The 19,608-nt window shown below is 41.6% G+C and overlaps 1 protein-coding gene across 4 annotated transcripts in view; it reads left to right on the top strand.

Moving 5' to 3' along the window:
- The first annotated feature begins 237 nt into the window (after window positions 1–237).
- The window catches only part of MAP3K1 (mitogen-activated protein kinase kinase kinase 1), a 74,102-nt gene continuing 54,731 nt past the window's right edge, over window positions 238–19,608 (top strand). Inside the window, exon 1 of one of the 4 annotated variants that reach the window (XM_047757893.1) lies at window positions 238–747. In XM_047757893.1, the coding sequence (XP_047613849.1) occupies window positions 266–747 (482 nt within the window). In that variant the 5' untranslated portion in view covers window positions 238–265. Of the gene's footprint in view, window positions 748–1,261; window positions 1,835–19,608 lie in introns of those variants that run through there. The other 3 variants (XM_047757816.1, XM_047757971.1, XM_047758043.1) reach the window with 3 other exon arrangements.

Below are 19,608 nucleotides of genomic sequence, written 5' to 3'. Positions count from 1 at the left end.
GCCACCTCCAAGCCCACCTCGCTAGCCCGCGCGCGGAGCGCACAGTCAGCTCCCTCCACCTGCACCCCGTCGTCCCACCCGCCGCGCCAAACCCCGCGCGCCCGCCTGTGGGTGCAGGCCAGGCGCTCGAAGGGCCGTGCTCACGCAGTTGGCGCAGGCTGCCCTACGCTGGAGGCGCAGCGCCAACCGGTCCGCCCGCCCCCTGCACTCTCCCCGCCCCCTCCCTCCCTCGCAGGGGCCGAGCGAATGTAGCCCGCGAGAGAAAATGGCGGCGGCGGCGGGGAATCGCGCCTCGTCCTCGGGATTCCCGGGCGCCGGGGCGGCGAGCCCCGAAGCGGGCGGCGGCGGAGGGGCCCTCAAGGCCGGCAGCGCGCCCGCGGCAGCCGCGGGGCTGCTGCGGGAGGCGGGCAGCGGGGGCCGCGAGCGGGCAGACTGGAGGCGGCGGCAGCTGCGCAAAGTGCGGAGTGTGGAGCTGGACCAGCTGCCGGAGCCTCCGCTTTTCCTCGCCGCCTCTCCGCCGTCCTCCTCCACTTCCCCGTCGCCAGAGCCGGCGGACGCTCCTGCGAGTGGGAGTAGTTTCCAGCCTGTGGCGGCACCGCCGCCCCACGGAGCCGGGAGCCGAGGCGGCGCCCATCCTGCAGAGCCGGCGGCCGCCCCAGACAGCGGCGCCCCGAGCACCGCGGGGGCCGAGCCCGGGGAGAAGCGGATGCCCGCCGCAGAGCCACCTTCTACTGCGGCCCCTGTCGGGTGAGCTGCGGGGCCGGGAGCGTGGCGGGGACTAGGGAGGCGGTCGGTCGAGGGCAATGAATGAACCTTGGGCACCGCGAACGGCGCCGCGGGGCTCCGAGCAGCTCGGCTGCGCGCCGCTCGCCGGGACCCAGTCCTCGGGCACCCACTTTGACCCCTACAGCATCGGGTGGCGTCTCAGACCTGGCCTGGGGGACCGGTTGGGGGCCCGGGGCGGGGACCTGCCGGAGAGTTTGTTATTGTTTGCAGACATGTGACAGTCGTGCGAGCCCTGCTGCGGGGACCGCTTGAGATAAGGTGCGGGGGGCCCAGGATAGCTTTGTGGGGCTCCCGGAATAGGGACTCTCAGAGGAGCCCCGGCGCGGGACCCTGGCGCTGTCCTCCCGGCGGGCAGCAGTACGGCGGCGGCGACCCGGGACTGGAGTCCGCGGGGCGGGGGGAGCGCTGCGGGTGAGGCCCGAGACCGAGGGCGGGTGGTGGTCAAAAAAGGGGCGGCGTAGATGGGGAGCCTTGCCTGAGGCCGGGAAGGGGGGCCAGAGGGCGGCGGAGGAAGCGGCGGGCGTCCCCGCAGCCTTGACAGGCGGAGCCCCTGCTCAGGTACCGGGACCGGGCGGGGACGAAGGCGGCGCGCCCGGAGCGCGGCCGCAGAGACTCCGTGGTGGACGGCTCTGTAACGCCTGTCAAAGCGGTGCAGACCTACCGGCTGCAAACTCGCGGGGCTTGCGGTCTTTTAGGACGTGAAGTTTTCAAATTTAGTCCCCCAAGGGGCTCCTTAGTGTCTCTGGGAATGCGGACTGCACCGCTAAGACTTAAGTGACTTCTGTTTGGAGTTTGAATTCGGCCTTTGAAGTTTGCATTTGGCGGAGGGGTGTAAGAGCCAGGACCGGATGTGTCAGCCATTCAGTTTCAAAGCGGTGGTGACTGCTCCCCGCAGCCTCTCCGGCGTGGTTGGAGACCACAGCGCGGGTGCGGTGCTTCCTGCTCCGTGCAGCTGCGCAGGTCGCCTGCCGACTGCCGGATTCCAGTGGACGCAGTGCGGTGGGCTCCTGCTCTGATAGTCCTGTACCTGTGCCGTTTATGCATTATGGTATGTGTAAGGTAATTCAGACCAAGGGCTCCTGGCCTGACCCTTTTGTGGCAACTGGGAATTTTTATATTTAAAGAAATTCTTTTAAGTGTGACAGCCATAATCCTTGCTTCTTGTTGTTGTTATTATTTTAAATCTGCATAGTTTATGCAGAGCACAGGCTTATGGGGTATTTTGAGATGCTGGAAATGTTTTCATGATAGTCACTCGTTGCCTTATAGAGTTTCCTGACCTTTATTCCGAGTATTTTAAAGACTGCCTTATGTTTGTTTCGCTTGTGAAACGAATTTGACAGTAGAAATCGTTGGTTTGGGTTAATTATCTAATGTGATTGGCAGTTTTGGGGGCAAGTTGATTATTTGTTTAAAACCACAGTTCGTTTATTACTTGGAAGTTGCCCCTTTCCCTCTCCTCTACCCCTCTCCGCTCGCGCGCACCACACACACACACCCACACACCCACCCCCCACCCCCCCTTAAAATGTGGTCAGCACTGTGCCAGGGCAGTATTGAGAGGAAAGGAGATTTGTGACTGTGATAGTTTTCTCTGGGCACTTGTACATGTAACTTAGTGTTAGAAGAATTATATTCCTCCACAGTTTATGAGCTCCTATACATTGGATTAAAACTTGACTAGAGCAATTCTTTGTTGGCGATTGTTACTACAAATTAGTTCCAGAAAAAATTATTAAGCCTCAAAGTTGAGAAATTAATTTTGTCTATTCTCATGAGGCCAGTTTTTTTGGAGGTGGTAAATAATTTAGCAAGTGTTAGCATTCTAGTCATCTTAATGAGCTCTGAATATAGGAAAAGAGGAACCACTGTAAAATTAATGTATACATGTTGTATAGTGGAGGCAGATAGAATTATAAGACTGAGTAATCCATGCTTGATTTTTGCATTTTTATAGCCTAGGTTTTCACCCCCTTTTTAAGGGTGGATTATAATTGCACACTATATGAAATAATGGGATAATCAGGAAAGCCAGTTTTTTTTTTAATGTATTTCATTAGCCAGAATGCTGTTCCTTCATCCCAAATATAATATCTAAACATTTCATTTATTGGAAGACGTCGATTCCCTCTCTTTTTGAAATAATGATTTTTTTTCCAATTTCCTTGTCAATGGAATTGAAATTCATTTGAATCTATTGGTATACACACTTTGGTTATAAGCAGCTGAATGTTACACTTTACTTTTTTGACAATAGTTACATTCATACTTTCGGGAGAAAAATCTAATACTGAGTTTTTTTGAAATATTTTTACGTTTCAGTGGTATGGATCTGGAGACCCCTCTGTTTAAAGATGTATTGCATTTTTAAAAGAAAATTCTATCTGTTTTAAAATTTTATAATTTCCTTCAGTTTTTGGTCTTTGAATGTAGACATTAAAATTGTAGAAAATGCATTTTTGTAGTATAAGACATATAAATATTACCCATTAAAAATAGAAGATCTTAGGGCCATCCCTCTTTCTTTAGAGTAATAACTGAAATCAGTGAAAGTTTTTTGCCTGTAAGTGGCGCCCAAGGGTTTGGGATTTTTCCTTATATTACAGAATTAGGGGCTTTTTCTTCCTATATGCTGTCTTTGAACAGAAATTACAGCATTACTCTCCATTGAACAGGCTGTTGTGAGTTTGGTAGATATAATTACTCTATCTTATTTTTGTAACTTAAGAAAACCTAACTATCAATTTGCTGGCCCATGAAAGAACAAGATATGCTGTACTTGTTAATGTTAGTTTTTGTTTAAACTAAAGCTATTTCGCTAGCTGCTTGTATATCCTCATACAGTCCTTAGCTTTTACCTCCTTTTAGAAGCTGCTAGACTAAAAATATAATTTAGTGACTTTTTACAAAAGGAGGTATAGGAATGTTATACCCAAAATAAGTTTTTGAGTTGGTAAGTTTATAAAATAGTAGAGATAGTTGCATAAGTTAGTCTTATATAAATTTGTAAGTTTTGTAGTTCTGAATTGTCTTCAAGTTCTATTTTAAATCAGGTAGGAAAATTAATGCATTCTTCAAAGATTAACCTTATTAAATATAATTCTGAAAGAGAAATATCAGAGCTAGAATTGTTGCCAACTTTTGTTTTCTTTTCATATCTGATTTTGGCAAGAGTGACTGGTTAACCAACATTCCTTAATGTATTATTTCCAATACACTATAATAACTCCATATTGTTAGATACAAAAAAACAGGAAGTAGCTCTGTTCATTGATATTCTTTCACATCTCCTATAGCTCCTCAAGCATATGTTGCATGTTTTAGAAATGGTCACTGAGTTATTGCCGTGAAGACTTCAAAATATAGAATGAAAGGAGTGTTCTTTGCTTTCAGCAAGAATAAAAGAACCAGCTACAGCTTGCCTAGGCTGTCTGCTGATCAGCCCTTGACAGTTGCTGTGAGCATTCCAGAAGAAATGATGGGGTGGCAAGGCAGTTAATGGGGAATGGATTCCCCTGAGGAAAAATATAGGGCATTCAGAAGTGCTCTGAGTTAGAAGGCACAACGTTTGCATTTTGTACCACATTTTCTTGGCTTGAGGGCCGTTTCTCTGTGAAAAAGGCAATAGAAGAACGTGGCATGGAAAAGTAATAGTCTCCAGAGACTCCTTAAATGCTGCAGTGTATTGCATTTCTAACCTTGAAATGCCTTGATAGATCAGATATATCAAGTATATTCCTTAGACTTGGTTGTTTTCCTCAGTCTTGGCCTTTTTTAATAGTCTAAGTCAAAAATTAGAACTACTTTGAAATGTGAATGGGTAAAAGACTAAAGTTAGGAAATGTGCAGTATTAGGAATCAACCCAAGTTGTTATTAAGAAATGATCTAAGAACATTTTTAAACATGGAAGAAATAATCAGGAACAGAATGAAAGTAAATAGTTCATTGCAAAGCAATGAGATGAGTCAGATGTTCTTATTGCAAGAATACAAGCTGTGGCTAAAACATGTTCATTAAGCGTATAGATAGGTTTAGATACCTTTTATATAGTCACCTTTCTTGCCTTCTGTGTATCAGGCAAGTTATTTATATTATCTTATTCATTCATCATCACTGCAGCCTTCCAGTGCATTGTAATATCTGTTTTCAAGAGGTGGAAACTCATGTGCAATTCTAAAGCCCCATGATCACACAACTAGAAGACAGGCTAGGATTCGAACCCAAGTTAGGTCACTCCATAGTCCATTTCTTTCCACCACTCTCTGCTGCCTTCATTTTCTTTTTCAAATTAATAATAAGATTAATAATTTGGGAGGAAGTTGTTCTGCAAGAGTCAGTAAGATTGATAAGTCTCTATCCGGTGCCATTCCCAATACATTTGTCTCCGGGTGTGTGTATAATGTATAGCTTTCTGTAACCTAGCCTTTACATGTTATACAAGTATCTGTGCTTAGATCACCTGGTCATGTTAGGCAAGGAAAATAAATGATTTATAGTTGGATCATCTCATTATGTTAGGCAAGGAGAATAAATGATTAGTGTTGAATGTTTCTTAGGTTTCTTGATTTGTGCTGTTTTCATCATAAGTGGAAGGAAATAAGTTGAAGTAATATCACACATTCATCTTAATCTCACACATGGAAAAAAAAAAAACCTGTTCCAGTATAGCTGGACCTATCCCTTTGTTACTGTTTTAGATTTCATTCATCCAACATTTATGAACCTCTGCAAGGTGAAGGTCTGGGTGGTGGAGAAAAATGTCATTGTACAGCCTCTGTTTCTCTTGACAGATTATAGTATGAACATGTTTCACAATACCATATTAAGTGTCATAAGAGAGATGGGAATGGAGAGGGGCACCCAGATTAAAAATTAGTGCTCTGAACCTCACCCACAGTATTTCACACTGTGCTCCTGCAGTGAATACAGTAATACATCCCTAACTTTCTGAGGAATTAATTGACCTTCCAGGTTAGTAGTTAAGGGTGGTGGCTTTGTCCTGCTTTCTGCTTGTACATTTGCTCTGCTAGTTTTTGCTCTTTCCCTTTGGGTGCTTTCCCTTTTCTTAGGACATATATTGCTATAGCTTTTCCATTTCCACAGGAATGGAAAAAGGAATTTAGATATAGATTAGTTTCAGACTGTTTCTGCCTGTGCTCTTAAGAGGAATATATATGGAGCTACAAGTTCAAATGTGTGTGTTTTGTTTTGTTTTGTTTTTTCTTTCTTAAAAGAGAAAAGTAGGGAGTTCTCTGGTGGCTCTGTGGGTAAAGGATCTGGCATTGTCACTGCTTTGGCTTGGGTCTCAGCTCTGGGGTGGATTCGATCCCTGGCCTGGGAACTTCCACATGCCATGGGCGTGGCAAAAAAAAAGAAGGAAGGAAGGAAAGAAAGAAAGAAAGAAGGAAGGAAAGAAAATTAAAATGGGCGTATGGAAGCAGGAAACTCAGTATCTGTCAATGCTGGCTTTAAAATTAAGTTTTTATTGTTAGTAACAGCAATGGTGCTAGTTAAGAAACCAACATTGGGAAATGTAAAACATGCGGTAGGGTATAAGATTTCTTTGTCTTCGTTTACTCTGTGGCAAATCGTGGTTGGTTTAGGTATGTTTGGTGTGGGAAAGAGTTCTGCACTGTTAGTGATTGAGTCCTTTGAAATACTAGTCTGGTTAGTTAGATTTAATAGATTGAGATATTGTAGAGTGCCAAAAACTATTAAGTTCTTAAGAACCATCAAGCGTGTATTTCTGAAAGCACAGTCTGTCACCTGGGAATTAATAATGAGGCCATCAGACCTCTTGAAGACTGGAGGAAGTGCCTGGAGCTTATACAGTGCTGTAGTTAGTATGTTAACTAAGTTTATCACATGTAAGCATGATAATGGAGTGAGGAAAGGGTAGATTCTGGGCAGTGGGTCAAGGTTGTACTCTCGACAGAAGACATGATCATTACCTTTCTTTATTGCCTAAATAATCATTTAACTGATAGAGCATCAAACAATCTCCGAACTGATCTTAGAGCGTTCTGAATATGAATTAGCAATTGCTAACAGACAAGCAACTCTGTTTTAAGTCTTTATGTCATTGCCCAGCACCTGGACTATTTTCTGGCACCATGAATTTTCTGGTGCACAGGAGTGTTAGGATGAATTGATTTTCCCAAAGTGATTATTTTAAAATAACTGTAACACTAACTCATGACTTACTGTGATGTGATTTTAATCATGATCTAGCTTAAGGCAAGTTTTGAAGGCAGGAACTATTTTTTATGAGCTTTTGTGCATTGCTTGGCATTGTATAGCAGTAGTTGGTATTTAGCAAGCAGTAGTTAATAATATCAACCAATTTTAGGTTACAAGAACGTAACAATAATTAGTTTGCTAACTAACTCTATTACAAAGCCGTGTATAAATTGTCAAATATTGAGAAAATTGAGTTTCTGGTATTTGAGTGTCTAGTTATTTGGGCTGATGGGTATGCCCTCCTGATTTTCTTCTTAACCCCAACCACCCTTCCTTGAGGCTCCTTAATATCCTCTTGACCATTAGTATTAGAACATCCTTAGGTCTAGGCCTTCTGCTATTCTCTCTTATCCACCTCCACCTGAGTCTCATTAATACATTTAGATCAATTATTGGCCCTTCACAAGTGGTTGCAGAGTTTACTTTCCTAGCCATGACCTCTCCTATACATCCGTACTCGGATATCTAAAACCAAATTTAGGATTTTCCCTACACCTTGTCCTATAAATACCCTCCCTGATCATGAAATAGCAGAACCAGAACCCAAGAGTTATCTTTGACAACTCCTAGACTTCCGTTCATCATCAGAGGCTGGTGATTTGATCTGGTATCATATCCCTGACCCATGCTTCAGTGATCTTGTTTGGACTAACATAGTAGCCTCCTGACTCACTCCCTTTCTCCCTTCCAATCTATTCTTCATGTTATGTGGCGAGAGCAATCATTTTAAAATGTAAATCTGATAATTAAAATTTTCATCCAGAAAAGTAAATTGAATTTTTAAACTTTCAAATGATTTCCATTTGGATAAAGACTTCAGAATCTGCAACATGCCCCACGAGTTCGTGCCTGGTTTGCCCCTGCCTGCCTCCCCAGGCCCATCTCATCACACTCATTCTTGTTCTTGTTCTCTGCAGGATTCCCTCAGCCTCAGCACACCATCTCTTGTCATAGGGCCTTTGCATGCACTGTATGCTTCCTCTGTTGGAAGCGCTTTCCCCAGTCCTGTGCCAACTCCTCAGTGTTCAGATCTTAGCTCACTGATGCTTCCTCAGGGGAGCCTTCCTTCCTTGATCTCCCAGACTGGCTTTGTAGCAGGGTGATCCTGCTGCCATTGTTGTCATTCTACATGTGTACTCTCATCTGGTGAATGGCTGTCTTCCCTATAAGACTGTAAGACTTGAGTGGGCAGAGCCCACTGGGAGGGACCCAACATCTAGCAAAATGCTTGGCATAGAGTAGACACTTGGTAAATATTTGTTGAATGAATGGATGAGGGTAATAGTGACAAGGCAAGTTCAACTTAATGGATCATCTCTTCTTCCCCTTTGGTCAGATGTAGAAGCTAGCTGAGAAGGGGTTAAAATGGCAAAGCCTAGGTGATTGGTGTTTCCAAATTGTCAGCTTGTGATAGATTCATTGAGAAGCATCTGGACCATTAGACACATCAAGTACTTCAGGTGAAGTAGGGTAGGATAGCTTGATGTGGTACAAGGGAAATAGCTATACTGCATGATAACACATTGTTGGTAAAAGTGTTTTCTATGTGTGTGTAGTTCTTACTAGGGAGTTGAGGGTGTGTGTGTGTGTGTGTGTGTGTGTATGTATGAATAAACCTACACATGGTGTTATGCATTAATATAATCATTCCTTTTTCCAAGTTCTCATAATGTTATCTAAACTTAGGATATGATTTTTAGGATCTTTGTCCCAGTAACCCTACTTCATTCAAAATGTATTAATTCGTTATTGATAATCATTCAGTTTGGGATAAATAGTTCACATTTGCATTAAAGAAGAGGTTTGCAAGTACTCCATGAGTTTTCAGGAGCCAAGAACCCACGTAACAGAAAATGTTTTAAAGTTTACTGACGGTAATTAACCCTGGCCGCCTCTCTTATCTAGAACATGGTTTAGCACTAAGAAGTAAGGGGAAAATGCTCTGAGCTGCCAGAGGACCTGTAACAAAATCTGCACTTTGAAGTTCTTTGATTTTACACTTAGAATAGTTCCAAGGGCATTTGCTCAGGATTTGCTGACATTTATGTAAATTATTATTCCTGCAGTCTTGTCCATTTGGTGCCCTTAACATGCAGCAATTAAAAGCAGCCAATTAGAAGAGCCAGCACTGTCAGCAAGAGTCAGGTTCCCTGAAGGCAGCGTATGGGCGGAGACCTGGCAGAGGAGGAGAGATAAGGGAGGAGAAGGGAGAGAGGAGACATTGGAACATTGCAGTTGGGGGCCACCTGGTGTTGGAATGTTAAGTTCCACATACGTGGGTAGGCCCTGAGATTATAAATTTATTAAATCACAGCACTTTCAAACATTCCTTTTTGGGCATCGGTTTCCTTATTTGTAAAATGAGAATGATCAAGATTATATGATTGTTTTTGTTTTTATCATGATGACAACTGTGTCTTGTTATTATAAGGGGTCTCCTTATTACAAGGTTGTCTTGTTTCCATCTACTCAAGGAACTAAGTTAGAAAGGTTGTAATAGGAGTTCCCATTGTGGCTCAGTGGTTAACGAATCCGACTAGGGACCATGAGTTTTCAGGTTCGATCACTGGCCTTGCTCAGTGGGTTAAGGATCCGGCATTGCCGTGAGCTATGGTGTGGGTCACAGACTCGGCTCAGATCCCCCGTGGCTGTGGCTGTGGTGAAGGCTGGCAGGTACAGCTCCAATTACACCCCTAGCCTGGGAACCTCCATATGCCGAGAGAGCGGCCCTAGAAAAGGCAGAAACACACACACACACACACACCCACCCACACACACACACACCCCACACACACACACCCACCTACCCACCCACACACACACACACACCAAAGAAAGCTTGTGATACATTAAGGAAGATTTCCATCTATAATAGTCATAGAGAGTATTTTGATACTCAAAGCGGTAAACATCTAAATTACCTGGAAGAAGTGGTCCTGTAGCCTTGATCATGCTGAATAAATGAAGTGTTCTTCAGAATTACATAAAATTGGATGCTGCTCATTACAGATGTCTTGTGGTTGACTGTGTGGGAAAACCTTTTTGCTTTATTTGTTGGCCTGAGTCATTTTATACCCTGTAATTAAAAAAAAAAAAATGCTTAAGAGTTAAACACTACCAACAATGTATATGTACTGCCCTTTCTCCTAGCTAGACTGTGAGGAGTCAGGCAGTAGGTGCCAGCCTTGCAACACTGCCCAAGTTATTTAATTATTGCAAGGTTTTTCGTTTAATAAGATGGCTACTTGCAAAAAGATTCTTGATGTTTACTTGCTGTAAGATGCGAAGTGTTTTGAGACAGACATTTCACTTTTCTTTTTTCTTTGAACATAATTGTCTGCACCTGATATTTATTGCCTTGATTTCTATTGGTATTCTTAAATTCTTCCTGGGTAATAAACTATTTTTATTGAGCCTTGGATTTTAAAAAAGACGTGACCTATTAATGTAGATATTAATATTCATGGAAAAGTTTTAGTGTCTTAACCTAAAGTTATTTTATCATTTAACAAAAAGGATGCTACTGTGTAGACTGCTATACTGTTTGCTTTTGTCCTGAATAGTATTTTGTTATCTTAATGATGAATGTAGGGCCAATGTTTTTTTAATCGTAAAAAGTAATTTTTAATCACTTCTACAAACAACGAGATCATTTGATCTTGCAACAAAACTAAGTCAGCAGGCCAGCCACAAATTCAGCAGTGTTTATGTATTTCAAAAAAAAAAAAAAAAATACAAAGACTGCACGCCCTCAGAACATGGATAAGAGAATGAAAACAGCTGAGCTTCTTTCATTTGTAGAAATAATAGGTAGACCCCCTTCCTTCAGCAAACTATATTCTTTAAAAAAAACAACAACAACATGGTAAGGGTTCTCCAGTTAAATAGCTCTTTCTAATCTACACTTTTATTCTTAAAATATTCTGCAGGCAATTTTGTTTTCTTCTTTATTTGTATTCCCTGCTTATAACATTGCTGGTTCAAAGTTTTCATCACAATATTTTATCATTGAATTCCCATTTAATACAAAGCCACATGACTGCTGAAAAGGTCTGCAATAATTTGTGTCCGTAAGCACACCATTTCTCTGACTACATGCATTTTTTTATTCCCTAACTTTTTTTTTTAATTGTTATTTCCCCAATACAGTTGTTTTTTTCTACTGTACAGCATGGTGACCCAGTTACACATACATGTACACATTCTATTTTCTCACATTATCATGCTCCGTCATAAGTGACTAGACATAGTTCCCAGTGTAGAGCCATCATTTTCATGACTGCATACTATTCCATCATTTGGCTGTATCGACCAGTTTCCTATTTTTAGACATTTATATTGTTTGATATTTGCTGTTATTAAGCTGCAGTGGCTATATCACTGTATGCATTTGGTTTTGTAAAGTAAATATTTAGAAATGAAATTACTGAGTCAGAGTGTGCATACATATAGCCAAATCGTGTAAAACATTGTGCCTGTTTACGCTTATCTCGCAGTATGTAAGAGTGTCCATTGCCCCACATTCTTACTGACAGATATTTTTGCTAATGTAGTGGATGATAGTTTCTTACTTTAATTTGCATTTCTTTGCTTTTTAACATTATAGTAAACTTGTATTTATTAACAATGTCCTGCTTCCTTTTGTGTATTTCCTTTCACATATGAGACAGTTGTTTATTTTTTCTTATTGATTTTTAAGCATCCATTGTATATTAGGATATTCTGCTTATTGGAATTGTTTTCCTCTACTTCAAGTGTGTTATAGCTTTTGAATTTTGATTATAGAATTTTTCCATAAAGAAACCTTAAACATTCCTCAAAATTTCAGTTCTTTCATTATTTCATGTTTAGATCTTACAGAACGGCCTTCTAGAGAGGCAGTGCTGTGTAATGGTTAGGAGTTGAGATGCCTGAGTTCTAGCCAGAGTTTCACCACTATCAAGTAGTGTACCTGGGAAGTTTTGTTACTTCTTTGTGCTTCAGTTTCCTCTACTGTAAAATGAAGATACTGCTTCAGAGTTGTTATGAGGACAAAGTAGTTGTATAGTTCTTAATACAGTGCTTGGTGCGTGGTGCATGGTGAACACTATAATTGATGTTATTATTACCTATTTTGCAAGCTTACCTATTTTTTCTAATACGGTTTTTATAGGTTTTTAAAAAAAATTTTTAATTTCTGATCTATCTGAAGTTGAAGACATAGGGCCCTTAGTTATTACAAATAATTGGCTAGGTGTCCCAGCACTGTTTACTGATTAAAAGTATCCCCTTATCACATCCTAAATTTTCAATTATTTTGAGGTTTCCAAATACATTTATTTTCTTTATTTCAGATTTTATTCTTGCACCAAGGGCCTATACTCCTAAATAACCACATTTCAAGCTTTGTACAAAGATCCTGAAAGAATGTCATTGACAAGAGAGAAAAGGATATATCAGAAGACTGTTAGCTGTATCTTTGCTGAATCGTTCTTATTGTATTTTGGTGCCTAAAATGTCTTGGCTTCAGTGGTGGAACCCTACCTCCAACTACCTCTGGGAGCATTTCCCCAGGCGGTACAGCTCTGCCAGGCACTGCAGCCGGCATGTGTCCATATTGAACCCCTGACCTCCCCAAACTCTCCATCCTCCCCTTCAGATCTCCTGGTCCTTCAGGGTGCCATTGGTAAGCCTACCAGCATTTCCCTCATTGCTGTTTTCTTACTCCTCTGGCTTTCTCACTCTGCCTTGAAATCCACTCCTACGGCTGCTAACCCAGGGTCGGGCCTCTGTCACCTCGTCACAATTCTTGGAAAGCTTCTTCCTAACCAGCCTCTGGCTTTTGGATGTGTCCCGCTCAGTCTTTTCTCCATTTCCAGTTAGAGTGAGGTTTCTACAGTGTGAGTCAATCTTGACACTTCTATCCATCAAACCTTTTCTTCATTCTCAGAATAAATCTAGACTCCTTAATGTAGTTCAGAAGCTCCTGGTATAATTGGCTCTGCTCCCCTCTCAGCTCCCCATTTGTTCCATAACACCCTGCTCCAGTCATTCAGTGCCATGGTCACATTTTTTTGTTTTCCCATCTTGCCCTCCTTTTCTCTCAGTGTGCTAAATGTCGTTTCTTCTCTCTGAAATACTCATTTTGTCTCTGCTGTGAGATTCTTTTAATGTTTTTATTTCCTTTGCAATAAAGAATTATTGGTATTTTACTAAATATAGTGTGACTATTACAAGTCAGTACTATATTGTGAATTCTGCTGAACTCTTTTCTTTCTGGTTTTTTCCTGTCATTGCGTATGCAGTATGTCTTAGTGAACAAGTGTTTATGAAAACTTCTTTTTAAATTATACATTAATGTAAAGTGAATCATATTTTCCTATTAGTTTGTGTTAAAATTTCAGAGTTACATTCTCAGGAAAATATTTTCATGCCTAAGCAGTGTACAGTTGGCCCTCATACCTGCTGTTGCAGAACTTGTGGTACTGAGAGCCAACTGTTACCCAGTTTTATAGTGTAAGGGCTGGAGCATCTGCAGATTTGGTGTCCGCAGGGGGCCCTGAAACCAGTGTCTCGTGACTACCCAAGGATGACTCTATTGCTGCCATGCAGAATAATCCAAGACTGTCTCAAGTCAGAGAATAAACACGCTCAAACGTTTTAAGCACAGATCTTGATTGTGGCCTGGGTACATCCATCACAGGGTTTACATCAGCTGCCTGACCTCTACCAGCAAGGTGCTGGGGAGCTGATGGGTTGTAGGAAAACAAGCAATGTTTTCAGAGGTGGTCATTCCACATTTTTTTGTCTGGTCTATGTGTGTGCTCTTTCTAGAAAAACCAAAGTGCAGAGTAGTCAACATGCCAGGGTGAATGCCCATTGTCAGTGCCGTCATCACTCCCGACACGAGTAGGGTCATGTCTTCAAGAACACTCTTGGAATGACTTCTGTGAGCCAGGTACAGAGGTGCTGGGGACCCGGCAGCAGGGAAGCCCATGAAGGAGTTTAAGAAGCTAACAGACTACCTGATGATAAGGGTGGTGCTGGCCTCAGTCAGCTGAGAATGAGGAGACTATAGGGAGAGTTTTCTGGGAAATGGAAGGTCCACCAAGTCCTGAAGAACACGGAGGAGTTAAACAGGGGAAATGGACTTGGAGGGAGGTTTTGTGGCCTGAGGGTGGGGGCAGGGATCTGTGGGGGATACCCACAGGCCTGGAAGTCCACCGTAGGGTTGTGTGCTGATCTGGAGGACTGTGAGTGTAGTCCAGGTAGCTCTGTGTGGGTGGAGAGCAGGGTGCAGACTGGGTGCAGCAGCCAAGCCAGGAATGAGAGTCCTGATCCTGGCCAGAAAACCATGCAGAAGTCTCTGGCTCCCTATTGCTCCCACTGGGCAGTCGTTAGATTGCTATGCTTGGGACAAAATAAAGGGCCTTTGTAGTTTAACAGGTAGCTACAGTGCTCTAGGAAGTGGGTCAGGAGGCCCAAAGGAGGAGTTATATCAGAGCTGGTCCAAGACAGTCTGAGGCTACAGTCTGGAAGCTGTGGCTCTTCGCATTTCAAACAGCTGTAGTTTCAGAGGCTCACACATTGGGAAATGTTCTCAGGCAATTGAATTCCATCCACTGTGGTCCTAAATGTGGTTTTGGAACTGCACAATTACATTTCAGAGGAGCACAGGGTAGTGGTGAGAAAGCTAGACCTGAGGAGTCAGACCCTCTTAGTCACTTACTATCACTGCCCTCTGAGGAAGTCATTTAACTTCTCTGAACCTCAGATTTCTCATCTTGAAAATGAGGTGATTGGTGGTGATTAGACAAGATAATGAAGCGTGATTTCTTAACCCAGAAAAGCACCCAGTAGAAATGAACTATTATTGCAAGTAGCAATGAAGATTCACTTCTTAAACCTTTGACTGTACAGATGAGGATGAAGTAAAGAGACTCATGGTTACCTTACTAGTTACCTGAGCAGTGGCAGTTTGTATAGATTATACATCATCTTGAGAGCAGTGTATCTTTATTATTTTGAAGTTATTTATGAGAATAATGAAAAATACACTTTTCAAAATTATGTGATGTGAGAGAAAGCATGTTGTCAGTAGGATGTAAATCAGGGTTCTTACTGCTTTTTGAGAACCTAAGGCTGGTCTCCTTGGTCTCTCTGTGAAAAGAAGAGGCTGGCTTACATAGTCTTTTGTTTTCCTTCAAGCTCTAGCAATTAAATCCCCCAAATTTACCTTAAGCCTATAACTATGCTGAGAGAACAGTATTTTGAAAATGGAGAAAATAAATTAGTGCAAGGTCATTGGCATGCTTGGATTTAGCTAAGCTTAAGAGAGTAGTTTTGGAAATAACTCTAATTTTTGGTATCTTTACTGCTGTTAAAAGCTATCTTTTTTCCTTCAACTTTATATTAGGAAGGAACATTCCCTAGGGATAACTTCTAATAAGCAAAGCAATCCTTTGACTTTTTCCTATGTTTATAAAGACTTTTTACAAACATACATATGTATACTAGTTTTTTTTTTTTAATAAAACTTTTAAAAATGCATTGCTCAGAGTTCCCTTCGTGGCTCAGCGGTTAACGAACCCAACTAGGATCCATGAGGGTGCAGATTTGATCCCTAGCCTTGCTCAGTGGATTAAGGATCTGGTGTTGCCATGAGCTGTGGTATAGGTTGCAGGTGCAGCTTGGATCTGGCATTGCCGCAGTTGTAAAGTGGGCCAGCAGCTGTAGTGCTGATTTGACCCCCAGCATGGGCACTGTCATATGACACAGGTGCAGCACTAAAAAGCAAAAAAAAAAAAAAAAATTTAAAAACAAACAAAAAAATGCACTGTTCAATGACAGTTAAATTTTTTCCTAATTTTGAAAATTTAGATTTCCCTTTTGGAGGTTCTTCTCTCATAATTTATATAGATTTGGCAATTACTGAGAAGTATGAATTTCACTAGGAATTTTTTTCTTTGTAATCTAGTATTTTGGGGTTCAAGTTCTAGAAATTGTGGAATAGAATTTTACTGGTGTAATCATTGTGGTTACATCATTTTGAAGCATGTTTACACTAACTTCTCTTGCCCGTTACTATTCTTCACATATAGAACCGAAGCTGCTCATAATTCATTGCTGAGCACACGGACATCCAATAGTAATTACTGTTTGTCTTAGGTTCCTGGTAGTGAAGAATTCATGACCTTTCCTGCCTCCATCAGAACCTGCACAGCTCCGTAGTTCTGATTGTTGTGATCGGTTATTCCAGTATTTGGGAGCACTTACTGCATACTGCCAGCACATGATTTCCAGACGAGGCTGTGATGAGAAATAGCGCAAAGTCCTTTTGAGTCTTGGTTGCCTTAACACCCTTCTTCCAACCTGTTGTGCCTCTTCCAGCCCGTTGTGGCTGGCTTTCGGTTTTGTCATCAATAAATAAGGCAGCTAGACGTCATTTGCACAATGCAAGCTGAAATCATCCTACAGTTTTATAGATGGATAGTAGAACATTCCCTCCACTGCAAGAAGATATGCTAGGAGAGTTTTAAATAGTGCCAAAAAGACAGGAGAACAAAGCCTTCCCTATTTGGACTTAGATCCATAAAGGCAATTTTGGCATCAATGAGAAAAGGCTTATGCTCAAGAACTTCTTGATTTCTCTTCACTCTCTTACTTTCTGGACCAAGTGTTGGTGATAACATTTAAAACCATTAGTGTCTTCAGTCATTTATCTCTAAATACTTGTAAAATAATTGTGTTCAGAATTATGTTGTATAATACAATGCTTTATTCTTACTGAAGTTTCACCAAAATATTGAATATATTTTAATTACTAAAAATAGTAGAAATTTCTTTTTGAAGTAGAGAATATGGTTGGCCATGCCCTGAGCCAAGATGAAATTTTTTCTGAATTCTGTCTCTTTTACTTATCCCCCCATCCTCCAGCACTACACATGCCGCCTCCCCCCATCTCCAACACACACGTCTTGCTAAAGTACTCTTTTCACCATGCTGACAAGTTGTACTGGGACTTGCCATTACAGGGTCTTCAGTAAGCAACTTACACTGAATTCTGTGCTATAGCAAGGTTCCTTTAGTACCAGTGTACTCACCTTTTCCCTGTATTTCTCTGTTCTTTATTAAAAATCAGTCTCATTTTATAAATTATTTATTGAACATTGATGGGGTTTGCTTTTGTGTCGAATCTGCTTTACCCTTTAGGTTACCTATACCATACTTTTACTCCTAAGCTGACTTCTTGTCCTCATCCTTTTGGGTTACCCCTGCCCTGGTATATCATTTCGTGTGAATGTAGAGCACATGGGCTGCATTTTATATTGCCGAAGCCAGACAGGTTTAAAATCTGGCACAAAAGTTAGCCCAAAGACATAGAAAATTGCATGCTATCAATTACTGATTTTTTTTTTTTTTAGATACCTAATCTAGGATTAATTTTTTTCAGTATACCATGGAGATTGCCTACATTAAAAACATTGATTATACACACTTAAGTTTTTTTTTTTTTTAGGGCCACAGCCAATTATACACACTTAAGTTTTTGTTTTGTTTTTTTTTTTTTTTTAAGGGCCACACCCATGGCATATGAAGGTTCCCAGGCTAGGGGTCTAATTGGAGCTGTTGCTGCTGGCCTATGCCAGAGCCACAGCAATGCCAGATCAGAGCCACATCTGCGACCTACACCACAGCTCACGGCAACGCTGGATCCTTAACCCACTGAGCGAGGCCAGGGGTTGAACCTGCAACCTCATGGATACTAGTCTGTTTCGTTTCCGCTGAGCCATGACAGGAACTCCTATGCTTAAGTTTTGTAAAAAGTTTCTCCCTAGGGAATAATATATTTAAAACATTGATTCATTCTTTACCATATGCCTAGGCAGCCACCCATGTCAAATCTTTTTAAGTACAATATTTTTTCTTCTTTCCATAAACCATTCTGGTGCTGGTGGCCAGAATCAATCTCTAGGTAGCTGCAACCTAAACAGGCTTCCTCCAAGACACTTAGACTCTGAGAGAGGAGGATGGACCATAAAAGACCTAGGCCTAAATTATTTTTAACCCCTGATTGTGACAATGTTTTTCCTAGTTGTTCATTTTATAGTTGAGGTTTAATCCCACTAACTACCAGGTGGGCCTTTAGACTGTCATTTCAAAACATTGGTAGCATGTTAACTTCTAGACTTACTAAATGATATTTAGAATCATTGATCATTTGTTTCTCTTAGAACTTTAAAAATTTTTTTAAAAAATGCTTTTGAACACTCTGGTCTGTTTCACAGTATCTATGATTGCTTATATAGGACTAATAAAAAAATTAGAAACAAATAAATTCCATGAGAATTCTTTGACCTCTCAAGAGTCAAGTAGGGCTACTTGAAGATGAGATGATGCGGACAATACTTTAAAAACCAAAATTAGGAGTTCATGCTGTCATGCAATGGGATCAGTGGCATCTTGGGAGCATTGGGATGCAGGATCGATCCCCAGCGGAGCACAGCGGGTTAAGGCTCCTGTGTTTCCACAGCTGCAGCTTAGGTCACAGCTTCAGCTCGGAGCTGATTCCTGGCCCGGGAATTCCATATGCTGTGGGGCAGCCAAAAGAAAAAAATAAAATAAAAACCAAAATTATTCTGATACAAAACTTTAGTTTTCTTTACTGTTTCAGTTAAAATGAAAAGCCTACTCAAATTACAGTTGAAATTCAAGAGTTCCAAATGGACACATCTGATTCCTTCGTTCCCCATTTCAACTATTGGATAAGAAATGGCCAGGTATCTTTAGTTGAAAGGTATTTAATCTGCTCTTCCAACCTCTTACTATAGTAGAGTAGGTGTTAGCACAGGCTCAAGCCCTTCAGGCCTGTCCTAGTATAGTTATACCACCTCTGCAGGACACTGATGTCACTTATATGTGGAATCTAAAATATGACACAAATCAACATACCTACGATACAAAAACAGGCTTAGACGTAGAGAGCAGACTTGTGGTTGCCGGGGCAGAGGGGATGTAGGGATTGGGATTTGGGGGTTAATAGATGCAACCTATTATACATAGGATGGATAAATAACAAGCTCCTACTGTATAGCACAAGGAACTATAGTCAGTATCCTGTGATAAACCATGATGGAAAAGAATGTGAAAAAGAAAATATGTATGTATGTATAACTGAGTCACTTTGCTGTACAGCAGAAATTAATACAACATTGTAAAATCAACTATATGTCAATAAATTTTTTTTTTTGAAGTCCAGTGGTGGAGCCTTAACCCTTCACAGAGTGCCTGTAGACTGTCTTATCTTCGTCCACAGGACATAGGCATCATTTTTGTTTTACAGCTGCTGGGAATACCTCAGAAAAGTTAGGGGGCCTCCCCAGCCAAGTGAAATAGTAAGAGGCAGAGTGGAATCTGCTGACCCTCCGCTCTCTATACACACACACACTCCCTCCTCTGGGGCTTCTCCTAGGCTCACACCCCGTGTCCTAGGACATGCTCTGAGGTAGTTGCCTTGGGTACTTCATGCATTTAAAATTTTATTTCTTTACAACTAAACGTAGCTTCTAGAGCTCTTTATAAATGGGTCATGAACAAAAATA

This window comes from Phacochoerus africanus, chromosome 1, assembly GCF_016906955.1.
Source record: "Phacochoerus africanus isolate WHEZ1 chromosome 1, ROS_Pafr_v1, whole genome shotgun sequence".
Lineage (NCBI taxonomy): Eukaryota > Metazoa > Chordata > Mammalia > Artiodactyla > Suidae > Phacochoerus > Phacochoerus africanus.
The sequence above is the reverse complement of the archived record's forward strand: the minus strand, read 5'-3'. Positions and strand labels throughout refer to the sequence as shown.